Source organism: Nanorana parkeri, unplaced genomic scaffold (assembly GCF_000935625.1).
Source record: "Nanorana parkeri isolate BGI_ZX_2015 unplaced genomic scaffold, ASM93562v1 scaffold1529, whole genome shotgun sequence".
Lineage (NCBI taxonomy): Eukaryota > Metazoa > Chordata > Amphibia > Anura > Dicroglossidae > Nanorana > Nanorana parkeri.
This window is the reverse complement of record NW_017307797.1, coordinates 68,781-82,041: the sequence shown is the minus strand read 5'-3', so window position 1 is coordinate 82,041 and position 13,261 is coordinate 68,781. Positions and strand designations below refer to the sequence as shown.

Sequence of the window (13,261 nt, the reverse complement as noted above, 5' to 3'; positions counted from 1 at the left end):
GGAGCAGGGGGCAGATGTGGATGGAGCAGGGGGGGCAGATGTGGACGGAGCAGGGGGGCAGATGTGGACGGAGCAGGGTGGCAGATGTGGATGGAGCAGGGGGCAGATGTGGATGGAGCAGGGGGTGATATGCTTGTGATGTATTAGAACACAGAACAGAACACAGTTGTACTTGAATCTTTCTTGTACAGCTTTGTTCCATTCTATGTTCTAACACAGCAAGTCACCTCTCCTAAACTGTCTGATAACGACCTCCTGGCTGGTGTCAATTCACACAGCCGAAGGAAGCACGGGGAGGGGGGAGAAGATGTGAAAAGGAAAAAAAAATTACAGAGCAGTCAAACCTGCCGTGGGTCTCCCTCTGCAATGTCAGGCGGCAGCTGCTCGCTGGGTCCTCACGCCCGAGGTCCCCAAGCTGCCCTATTAGCGGCCTATGTTGTGTTTGCCACCCAGCCTGTTTGCCCCCTCACCACCACTCAGCGGGTCCCTCACAGCCCTGGGCCCCGGGGCGGCGGCACCGGCTGCACCGCCGGTAGTTTCCCCCCTGGGTAATGTGAATAACATACAATTTATTTTGTGATTTTAATCACAAAAAGGTCTAGAACAATGGACTGAATATTCTTAAAGATTGCATTGTGATTTTTCATTTATATTAGTTAAACATGAACATGAGCCCATACTTCCCATGCAGAGAAAAGTAACAGGTCCAATCTAATTCCCCCCAACCCTAACGTTACATACTCATCTACCTTTTTCTCCCCTGTCACTGGGAATGAAGAGAGGAAGCCCTGTGTAATCTTTAAGTCAATCTAGTCAGAGCTTGCACACAGTGAGAACTCTCTCCACCACCAGGTGACAATGATGGTTCCTGAGTGGCCAGTCACCAAGAACCAGCAACTGTTTGTGTCTAGTCTAAGAGGATACATTTTGCCCAGAGATTTGCTTTGAATGATATTTGAATTTGTTTTTGTTATTACAGATCAGCTATGGCGCAATGAATCCAAGCTTCGATAGTAAGTTCCAGTTTCCCTCATTTTATAGCACAGTCCCTGAAGTGAAGGATCAATTTATAGCCATCATCCTCTTACTGAAGCATTTTGGCTGGAATTGGGTGAGCATTGTGTCTTTAGATAATGAGGAGAGTCAGAAGGTCAATACAGAGCTGAAAACTCTTCTGATACAAAACAAGATTTGTGTTGAGATTGCTGTCACTCTACCTGACAATTATAATATTGAGAGAAGTGAAAAAGCTTATCGCAGCCTTTCACAATTAACTTGCAGCATTGTAATACTGTATGGGAATGCAATTTCTGCCGATCTAATCCATGCCATGAGCGATATTTCAGCCTCAAGGAAGATCTTTATATTGTTTGGAGCTTTCCAGATATATAATAGCCAAAAGTATGTTACTGCTCTTAATGGTTCTCTGCTGGTCCATTTACACAGAGGGAATATTCCGGGACTGAAGGATTATCTTCTTGATATCAACCCTGAGAAATATCCTGATAACTCCATGATTCTCGATGCTTGGATTTATGAATTCTCTTGTGTGCCTGAATCTATTGAGAAAGAGTCTTATGATAAAGCATGCAGAGAGTCTTATAGTTTCCGTTCCGTGGATCCCTCTCGTTATAATGTGGAAAATTTTCGCTACACTTTCAGCATGTACTCTGCAGTTTATGCCCTGGCATACGCCCTACATGATGTATATTTACACAATAAGGTCATTGAGACTAGAACCCAAAATTGCCACCTATGGCAGGTAGAAGGAATATGCTCGGGTAACATAACACAGAATGTGAATTTAAAATAACTTTGTAATCCTATGCTCCTCAGTGCCATCTAGTGGCGTTAGTGCCATGCGGACATTGATGAATGAGTCCCTTAAAGTGTGAGAACCATACAGTGCAGTGATATTCAGAATCTAAGATGGCATGATGATAGGGCAGGTCCGTGACAGCCTGGGCTCAGAGTAAATGGGTTGATCCATCATTCAACTCAGAAGACTGGTAATATCCAGTTGTTTAAAGAAAGTACTGCATGGGAAAGCTCTAGATTAGAGGTATATATTGCAGAAAAATGCATTTTATTTGTAATAATGCTGACCTCTGCATTTTTACATAAAAACTCAAAAAGTAAATATCCTTGAGCTCTCAGACAGATACCAAAATGTGAAATAGAGTTGTGAACAAGAAAGCAACCCGACTGTCCCTGGTCAGATTCTGGAGCATTAATGATTATCATTCTCTGTGTTTTCATTGTTTAAGAATGCATTATTTAATTTTCAATACGCAAGGGGATGGTATAACCCCTGTTATGTTTTTTTTTAATTTTTCTGCCTTTTTTGTTGTAGTCAGCAGATGTCCTTTCACTTCCAGTCTTGTAGACCCAACAGGGAGTAAGAGGAATCCCTCCAAAGGGTGCACACCTCCCATCTTAGATAGTTGTCACTGAAACACGTATACCTATTGGAAGAGTGTAACGCCTGTTTTCTGGTTTGGGGTTTTTTGTGGATCGCAACTGCGGAGGCTTCTCAGGCACGAGTCCCTGGTTTCACTCCCAAACTTAACGGGGAGTTAGGGTTCAAGCATCACAGCCCAAAATTATACACTACAAGGTTTGGTTAGGGTTATTACTTCATTAATCCGATCCCAAACAGCAGTATCAAAATAAGCAATAATGAGTAAAAAAGTCACAGTGCTCCAGGAGAGTATGCAGCTATAGAGTCAGTGTTGATTATCCAGGGGCTGTAAATGGTAGACAGGAGGTGGTCCTGACATGAGGATATACAGTCTATATCGTATGGTGGAGGTGCAGCATGCACGACTACTTGCAGTTTAGGAGTGGTGAAGGAGCTGGGGGTACTGTGGTATACCGTCCAAGGTACAGTAGCTGGCAGCAAAGGGTGGAGGAGCTGATGGGTCCCAGGAGACAACAGGCGTTCAGTCTTCAATAGTGGAACGCCATACTGTCTCACTGGAGCGTTTATATAGGGCTAGGAACTGGGGGAGGAGCCGCTGATAGGAGCGGCGCACTTCTGCGTCCCATGGTGGAACGCATCCGGCCTCCTAACCCGGAAGCGGATGCGTGCGCTCCACCATGGGATGCAGGCGGCCGGCCCCGAGAAGCGGCGGAATCCCGCAAGCCCCGATCCCCTGCCGAGGGCCGACGGCGGTTGCCGTTACAAAGAGTTCCTTTCTATTCCTATTCAGGTCACAACAATCTCAGATTTCCTCCCACTTTCTGTCTTGGTGACCATTGTCAATAGAGATGATCATTTCCCCAGTGAGGACACAGACACCATTAAAACCATGAGAAGGGTTTCTTATCTTTCTCCACTTCATCCAAAACTAAAAAGGTTTTGGTTTTAGGTTCACTGGAACCCCTAAATATACATACTTTTGCCCTTGTTAAGAGTCCATCTACTTCCTAGTGATTCCAGATATGTAGTTTTCAGGATTGGTGGTTTGGCACTGTTCAACTATAGCCCTGGTATTCAACCTGTAGCCAGAGGGACAAATGGTACCAAACTGTTCAACTGTTCAACTATAGCCCTGGTATTCAACCTGTAGCCAGAGGGACAAATGGTACCAAAAGTACCATTTGGTACTTGTAGAGTGGTCTTTAAACTCCAGCAATCTGCAGAGGGAGTGGGACTATAGGCTTGTAATGGGCTAGTCAAAGTAATCTCTACTAGCCTCATATAACACGTCTACAGTCTCTCTCTGTCTTCTAAATCATTTCTCTATTCTTCAAACAAACCTGTAGCTTTTCCACAGTCTCTGACCAGCATTTCCTCGAAGTTGTCTTCACTCTCTGACAGTCCAGCTTTACATACAGTATACTGAACATTATGTGCAGCCTTTTGGTTACAGCTCAGGCCGTCTAAATCTTGCAAGTAAGCAACCATTGCACTTTGCATTCAGACCGGCACTTTTTGAGTGCAGAAGCTTCAGATGCTGGATGACGTACTAACAAAAATGAGGAGAAGGATCTACCACCAAACCTATGTGATCACACCACTAAAACACAATAATAACTTCTGAGATTTAAACAAAATGGTGTAATATGTTCAGGTTTCATTGCCATATATATCCCAACATAACAGACACAGTTCCGAGTCCAGTGTGACTATTATGGGATTGTGTAGAGATGTCACAAGCACACCAAAATCCTTTTAGGAAAACAAAATGTTCATATATTGTCATGCATTTAGCCCTGTACATATTGTCTGTTTTGGCAAATAGCTGTTCTGCACTCTCGATTCTTTGAATTACTGCAACCCTTAATACAGTGTTACATGCATGTATTTTTTTTCACTCTTTTCATTGAATTGCTATTCCACGGAGGTACCGAGCAGAATAGCCGAGCTGAATGCCGCTCGGCGGCATTCGGCTTTTCACTCACTGCCATTCAAACCCTACGTGAATAGGGGCGAACGGCAGCAGGAGAGCTGCCAGAGCTTCGGCTCAGCCGATCCAGATGTTGCATCGGCTGAGTTGAAGTCCTTCTGCACTTCGGATCAAGCCTGAAGTGAGTAGCCAAACTGCGTTTGGCTCACTTCACTTCAGCTGGGCTATTCACTCAGCTGCCTTCGGAAGCTTTGCAAATAACCCCTTTAGTTTTAAAATGTGCTCAGCACTAAGAATGAAGTTGGGGTTCACCACTGCCATGGGTTAGAGGTTCTGGCAAATTTATTTGCAGATTCACCCAGGAGAATCTTTTCAAAAACATAATGTACTGCATGACACTGAATATCTAGCAGGCTTAAAATGGTCAATAGGGGGCTTTTTTAAATAAGCCAACCCCCTAACTATAAAAGGGGGGTGCTCGGGGCATCCATTTTGTTAGTGTATTGGTAGCTGCTGTAGGGACAGCTAACAAACTGCAAAGGGAAAGATTAGGGTGAGTTAGGAAAACGTACTTTAATTTACTTTGTTTAATGACTTTGCTATAATTAACCAAAGGAAAATTAAAGGAAAAGAAAAAAAAGATTGGAAAAAAGAAAAGTAGTGGAGAGGAGACGGTAGATGAGGAAGGGAGTAGAAGATCTGAATTTGTGTCTATTCATATTTTCAGATGAACAGGTATCTGAGGAGAGCGCACATCACAACTAAAGGAGGAGAGGAGATACAGTTTAATGATGGAAAAGTCTCACCCAGGTTTGATCTATTAAACATCGTATTTACACCTAATAAATCCTTATCAATGATTACTGTTGGATCTTTTTACAATTACGGGAAAGAAGTGAAACTCCAACTTAATGAGAGTGCAATTCAGTGGAGTCCACAATTCTCTCAGGTATCCAGAAATTTTCCTTTAAATGCCTTTTTTTAATATTAAGAATGTTGAGCCTAACTTGTGTTGTATCATCTTTTATGTGGGCTAAGGACCTATATATCTGGAGCTAGCAAAAAGTAATGCCTGTTGAGATAAAGGATATTTAATTACGCAGAGATGGAAACAATGAACATACATAGAGTCAGACTATAAACTCCTCTACTTAGAGTTACCCTTCCACATTGTCCCCATCACATTCAATGCATTTGCACCATCATGCTACTCAGACCTCTAATCTAGTTTGGATAAAATCCACAGAGCACTCTTTTTTTCTCTTCCTGATGGCTTCCTCCAGCTTTCAAAGTGTACCAATGTAGGTTTGACTGTTGACTGTTGTGCCTGCTGTCCAAAAGGTCCATGACAATGATAGCTTGGTCATCACAGAACACGTTCAACATGACTTTTTGCTCTGTTCTGGCAGATTTGTATTTCTTTGGACGAGGAGATCTCGAACGCCACCATTCAAAGCCTTGTCAACAATTTCAGTTTCTCTCTTTTTAAACTTTTTTACCCAACACCTATCATTGCTCACGTCAATTACTACATCACCATATGCTTTGTTCAGGCGTGTATGGATCTCATCACCCTCACAACCCTCTTTTGTCAGAAATTCAATTACTATGCTTCTGTTTCAACCTTTCATCCATGATTCACTTGGTACAATGTAAAAATACAGAAGCACACAATGATTGGGTTAGACCATATGTATGAAATACTGTATATCAGGAATTTTATTTTAAGTTCACATAAACAGCAGATCCAAAACAACAAGCATTACTTTTTTTTAAACCCCCCTTGTATATATAAATATGTAAAAAACTGTTAAGATCCTATTGAAGTCTACGGGGAAAGGGAAATAATTTGTGCTAGACATTTTGAACCATTTTTAGGGCTAATAAAAGCAGCAGCAGCACTCCAATTTAATTAATTTCAGGTTGATATAATTTAGGTAGCTTCAGCAGTGACACATTTGTTTTCCTCAAACAGTAATAGGTCCGCACTGACCAGCAGATTCACATTCTCCGGTAGTTTGCTGAAGCGGTCCCTATTCTTGCTGATGCAAAACTGTCCATCCACTGGCCAATTTCTACCAAACGCACATTAATAATGAAGAGACTCAAGATGATACAGCATTGTAAAATTGGCCAGCAGCAGGACATTTTTTATGTGGGAGATTTAGCCAAAATGTATTAGGGACAGAGAGTAGAGGCGGATCCTAAAATACTACTATTAGGAGTCCACAGATGACACAAGGCTAGGCCCAAAAAAGCACTGACTTTAGGAATTAAAATATGCCAAAAATACAGCAACATTATAATGTAGAAAAAAATGGGGCATTTAACGCAGTACTGAGGAAAGAAGCATTACACAATATTCTTATGAAAAAAACAAAATCAAAAGCAATTTTGTTGTTTTTACAAAACATTAAAAACACATTAAAAACGTGTTATACATTTCTTTGCATCATGAGTTGTTGATATACACATATGAAATATCACCGAAAAGTGGTGAAATCTTTCCCACAGTCATACTGCAGAGGATAGCTGCAGTGCGAAAGTGGCCAGCAGCCAGACAGGTTTAATCAGGGATAATAGGCCTAACTGGTGTATGCCTAACTTTTATTTTAGTTATGGGGATAGCTGTGTGTGTAGGCATTTGAGGTGGTTTTGGTGAACATTGTTTTTACACTTTTTCTCAAACGATGCACCAATGTGTTGCAATAAAAAGGCAGCTCCACACTGGAGCTGTGGCATACATGCTGTTCACGTCTGTCTAAGGGCCTACTAAACATATCCTTGATAGGAGCTAACTATAAAGTTTTCTCCCGCTGGTATATGGTGCCATCAAGACTGTCAGCTATATACCCGGATCAGTCGCCCCTATGTTTCAGAGGATGTGGACTTACCGGAACTATGTTGCACACTTGGTGGGAATGTCCACGCCTCCGCCCATACTGGAATATACTTTATGCCTTGATATATAAAGTCCTACAGATCCGACCACTTCGTGACCCACAGTATGTTTTATTAAATCGCCCAGTCCCTAGCCTATCCAAACCTGAAGCCAAATTACTGTCATTCTTCTTTTTGGCTGCGAAAATCTCCTTGTCACAGGCTTGGAAATCCCAGACAGTTCTGTTCAAACACGTTGTTTCTAAATTGTAGTGGATAATGGTGCACGAAAAACTAAGTTTCATCCTCGGGGATACCCAAAGTAAATTTGAGCGGGTATGGGAACCATGGATGCAATACCTCCACATTTCTGAGTCTCCTTAGCCGAGGGTCACTATTGCAAAATGGATCCCCATTGCTGTGTCTCGGATACCTCCCTGATATTTTTCTATTCTTCTCCTTTCTTCTATTTTCACCCTCCCCCCCTCCTTGATCTCTTAATAGTGTGTATTTTTTTTGTTTTGTTTTTTGTCTATTTTTTTTTTGCAGCCATTAGTTGATATGTACCGTTGTTTTATCCCTTTTGCGTGAGCATTGAATGTACCTGATATGCCTTAAGCACTATCACCATAAGTTCATCTGACTTACATGATTTTGTAACAGTGATTATCCTTCAAGATTCTATGTCTACTTTGTTTTGTTGTTTTACCCAAAAACCTTAATAAAAGAAATTTGTGAGAAAAAAAAGGCAGCTCCATTAGCAGATGGTCAGTAACAATTGAATTAAAACATAAGGCCTTATCAATATACCTTATTGTAAAGCGCTGTGCAAACTATTGGCGCTATATAAATCCTGTATAATAATAATAATATACAATAGAAAAAAACAAACAAACAGAAAGAAATGAAAACCCCAAAATACCACACTGAAAAAAAAAACTTTTTTAAACAGAAGTCTTGCTGCAAACAAAAGCAGTTTTCCCTAAAATAAAGGTTCTGCCAACATTAAATAACAACCTATATAAAAACCTTCTTATAAAAAAGAAGGTAATCTGTCAATGATCTAGCAATCAGAATTAATGTCCAGTTCAGTAATGAGCCCTAATCTCTGCCTATGCAGTTTATCATATGCACCAAGTAGAAAACAGGGGTTTAGAGAAGAGGTATACAGACACTGCATGGATACATCTAGATAAAAAAAATATAAAGTTTATTGCACACTGAATACCTAATATAAAAACATAGATGTAACAATTCATCTACCACTGGTACCATTCTTATTGACAAGAACAATTATGCCATACATAGTAACATTACCCCATAATACAGGTTATATAATTGATACCACATCTATCATTGATGACCCTTTACATTTAAAGTAATCTCTAAAAGATCAGCCGCACAAAACCAGAGTACGTAAAATCCAAAGTTTTATTGAAGTAGATCCAAATTCCAAGAAAAGAAATCCAAAGTATGATATCCAATATGTACATCACTGTCAGTCTCCCCCACACCAACGCCTCTCATGTACATATTGCATATCATACTTTGGATTTCTTTTCTTGGAATTTGGATCTACTTCAATAAAACTTTGGATTTTACGTACTCTGGTTTTGTGCGGCTGATCTTTTGGAGATTACTTTAAATCATGTGTAACAAAGGGAGGAGAATAACGGACACTTAGAGAGTAATGAGCATTAGAAAATGTTTATAAACAAGCAATAGAATGATTGACAGTATAAATGCATACTAGAAACATGTGGTCTTCACTTGTAGGTTTAACGCTTTCCAAAAGGTTCTTTATACATTTAGTCAATCTTGGTGTCCATTGGTGATCATTATTAAAAGAAAATCTTAAATATTAATCAAAATATATTATAGTAACTGGATTTTGTCTTCAGACTCCACGTTCTCTGTGCTCCGAGAGCTGCCTCCCCGGATACCAAAAACTTCAACATAAAGGAGGACAACCATGCTGTCACCACTGTGTACCCTGCCCGGAGAATGAGATCACCAATAAGAATGGTTGGTACCTTTTAATGATCTGCTGATATTGGCTGGATTGGGTGATACGGAGTGGGTGAGTCAGCGGCAGATAGCGCCGCACAAGAGGCATTGCAGCAAGATATATATTTTTTTTACTTTTTTCATGCTGCTTGGGGACTATTAAAAAATACCCGTCCAAAATCGGCCTTTAAGTTTTAGGATTAAAGTTACGTTTTAAAAGGAGATGAACTGGTTGTAAAAGCAGAAAAAATATGATTTGTTTTTATTTTTTATTCTCCTGAATTAATGCCGGAATATACAATATATCCATCTTGAAGAGAATGATATAATTCTGATGGCCTGGGTTCTTCATTTGTGTTATTTTCCTTAAATGAGAAAGGTCTCCACAGAAATGTTTATGGCCATCAAATCAGCGATTCCTCCTGATTTGGTCATCACTAGTCACCAGTTCCTTGGCTGTTAGTCATCTCCTCCTCTTCAATTCATTCTTGGTTTACATCTCTGTCGATCACATGATGCAATAAATCATTGACCCTAGCTCTATGCAAGCTATATATAACGCAATATCAGACTTCAAGTTATGACTTGTTCTTCTCTAATCCCTCATTGTGTCTTTGAAATGATAGTGATATCAGATAAATGTACACCTCCTGAAACTGTGCTCAAATCATGAGAACTTATTTGTTTCACTTTCAGACATGGAAAGGTGTTATAAGTGTCCAGAGGATCAATGGCCCAATGAGAGAAGAGACAGCTGTATACAAAGAACAATTGATTTCCTGTCTTATGGAGATACATTGGGAACTTCTCTTATGTTTATGGCTCTATTATTCTGTTTTGGAACTATTATCACGTTTGGGATGTTTGTGAAACACAAAGACACTCCAATAGTAAAAGCCAATAACCGGACCCTCAGCTTCATCCTTCTCATCTCACTGATCCTGTCCTTTCTTTGTCCTCTGCTCTTCATCGGACGCCCCACAAAGATCTCCTGTCTTCTCCAACAAGCTGTTTTTGGGACAATTTTCTCTGTTGCAGTTTCTTCGGTTTTGGCTAAAACAGTTACTGTTGTTTTGGCTTTTAATGTCACCAGACCTAACAGTATTAACAAGTGGATGATGAAACAATTCTCTGTTTTCCTCCTGATTATCTGCTCTTCTGGGCAGCTTGTGATCTGTATCTTCTGGTTTGTTTCATTTCGTTCTTGGTTTAAGTTAAATGTCCCATTACATCTATTACGCGGATAAAACTAGGCTAACACATCAGCAGCTGGATTTGACATCGGCTGGGCAGCATGCTTATTTACATCATCATATCCATTATACCCTTTCATTTTCCTGAGAGCCCAAGTGCCACCTTTATCAACCTTCTAAGCGGTGATGAAGGGACCTCTCCTGTCTCCTGAAATGTGTTGACTAAGGCTACATGTATGAAACATTTTGACTGTTTTAGTTGAATAAACCTGATATCTAAACTCCTGTTTTGGGTTTAGCGCTACTGTTTTGGGTTTTCCAGTTTAATTCTTAGAACTTTCAGTAAACATGAGCTGCCTGACTCCTGCCCATTGCATCTTATTACACTAAATTACACATGAACCTGTGGGGGTGAAGTCTAAAATTTGGATCAAGCGCCATCAACTTACCTTTTTCTACAGCTACAATAAACAAAGACTACTTTTTGTCATTATTTAACTGAAGACATTCATCGGATCCATTGTGATACTGATGTAACACAATGTATCGCTCTGCTTTAGATCTTCAAATCATCTCTGAATTGGTGCCGACACTGTCCTTCCTTCTGTTCCCCTGATAAACTACAATCTCACAGTTAGTTTACTCAATTGTATTGAGATTGTAGTCTATCACGGGAGTGATCTTGGAGCGGTGGCTAGTTTACAACACACACAGGGACCATGGTGAACAAAAGTAGCCCCCCTCCAGAAGGAAGGACAGTGTCAGCACCAATTCAGAGATGATTTGAGGATCTACAGCCGAGTTATACACAAATAAGATACATTTTTGTTAATCGTTAAGGCACTTGAATGTATTTTTAAGGTTCGACTCCTGAGTGTCACTTTAAGTAACAACAGTAAGCTACAAGTGCTTACTTGTAGCTTAAATTTTATTTAAAGGTTCACAAAACCCTACTTTTGAGATTCCCTGCCTACCTGCCCTAGGTGCTGATACTCAGCTGATTAACAGGGACAATGATCTTAAAAAAAGTACTAGAACAAGAAGAAACCGAAGAGCACAAGAACTGGAAATGTTTCTAGAATTCATCAAATTTTGAATGCTAGACACCTCCCTGCAAACTATCCTGACTCTCCGAACTCTGTCCCTATTACTTTAAGGTGTGCAACCTAACTCTATATATATAGTCCATAAGCATTTAGCACTGGTGCAATAAAAATAACCTCCATGCTCCGCAAAAATGTTGCTATAGGAGTTTTGTCTAATGCTAAATTTCCCACAAAAGGGAGGGAGGACATACAAGGATGCATGATGAAATCCACAAAGTGTCACCACTACCTGACACAACCTCAACCTTTTCTAGCCATTCGATAACAAAAAGGTTGAAACTTGTCCGAAATAAAATCAATTATTCCTCCTGATTTGGTCATCACTAGTCACCAGTTCCTTGGCTGTTAGTCATCTCCTCCTCTTCAATTCATTCTTGGTTTACATCTCTGTCGATCACATGATGCAATAAATCATTGACCCTAGCTCTATGCAAGCTATATATAACGCAATATCAGACTTCAAGTTATGACTTGTTCTTCTCTAATCCCTCATTGTGTCTTTGAAATGATAGTGATATCAGATAAATGTACACCTCCTGAAACTGTGCTCAAATCATGAGAACTTATTTGTTTCACTTTCAGACATGGAAAGGTGTTATAAGTGTCCAGAGGATCAATGGCCCAATGAGAGAAGAGACAGCTGTATACAAAGAACAATTGATTTCCTGTCTTATGGAGATACATTGGGAACTTCTCTTATGTTTATGGCTCTATTATTCTGTTTTGGAACTATTATCATGTTTGGGATATTTGTGAAACACAAAGACACTCCAATAGTAAAAGCCAATAACCGGACCCTCAGCTTCATCCTTCTCATCTCACTGATCCTGTCCTTTCTTTGTCCTCTGCTCTTCATCGGACGTCCCACAAAGATCTCCTGTCTTCTCCGACAAGCTGTTTTTGGGGCAATTTTCTCTGTTGCAGTTTCTTCGGTTTTGGCTAAAACAGTTACTGTTGTTTTGGCTTTTAATGTCACCAGACCTAACAGTATTAACAAGTGGATGAAAAAACAATTCTCTGTTTTCCTCCTGATTATCTGCTCTTCTGGGCAGCTTGTGATCTGTGTCTTCTGGTTTGTCTTTTCCCCACCATTCCCAGAGTATGACACCAAAGTGGAGGTGGGGAAGATGATATTACAGTGTAACGAGGGCTCTGTCACTGCTTTCTACATTGTGATTGGCTACACGGGATGTCTTGCTGTGTTCAGCTTTATTGTAGCATTTTTAGCCAGGAAACTTCCAGACACGTTCAATGAAGCTCAGTACATCACATTCAGCATGCTGGTCTTCTGCAGTGTTTGGCTCTCCTTCATCTCAGCCTACCTCAGCACCAAAGGGAAATACATGGTGGCTGTGGAGGTCTTCGCCATCTTGTCCTCCGGTGCTGGACTCCTGGGCTGCATCTTCCTTCCCAAATGTTACATCATTCTGATGAGACCGGAGCTGAATGTGAAGGCGACTGTAGCCCACAAAAAAACCTTTCGGTAAAAATATAAAATACTTATTGCCATAAAAGGTAATGTTGTAAATAGATAAATGACAATGTTTAGTAAAATAAAATGCTTGCCTTGAGAATGTTAAGTGTTCTTTGTTACAAGCAGTAACTGTGATATGTTGTCAATTACAAATAAAATAAAAACAACAACTGAGATAAAATATAATTACAGACAAGAGAAGACTCCAGTCATGCAAGGTGACATAGGATCAATATAAGAGCAGTGGCT

The 13,261-nt window shown here is 40.3% G+C and overlaps 1 protein-coding gene across 1 annotated transcript in view; it reads left to right on the top strand.

Moving 5' to 3' along the window:
• The window catches only part of LOC108798632 (vomeronasal type-2 receptor 26-like), a 22,527-nt gene that overhangs the window by 8,390 nt on the left and 876 nt on the right, over positions 1 to 13,261 (top strand). The window contains exons 3-7 of the mRNA XM_018570397.1: positions 220 to 309; positions 980 to 1,111; positions 5,080 to 5,301; positions 9,134 to 9,257; positions 12,121 to 12,656. Coding sequence (XP_018425899.1) covers positions 220 to 309; positions 980 to 1,111; positions 5,080 to 5,301; positions 9,134 to 9,257; positions 12,121 to 12,656 — 1,104 coding nt within the window. The remainder of the gene's footprint in view (positions 1 to 219; positions 310 to 979; positions 1,112 to 5,079; positions 5,302 to 9,133; positions 9,258 to 12,120; positions 12,657 to 13,261) is intronic.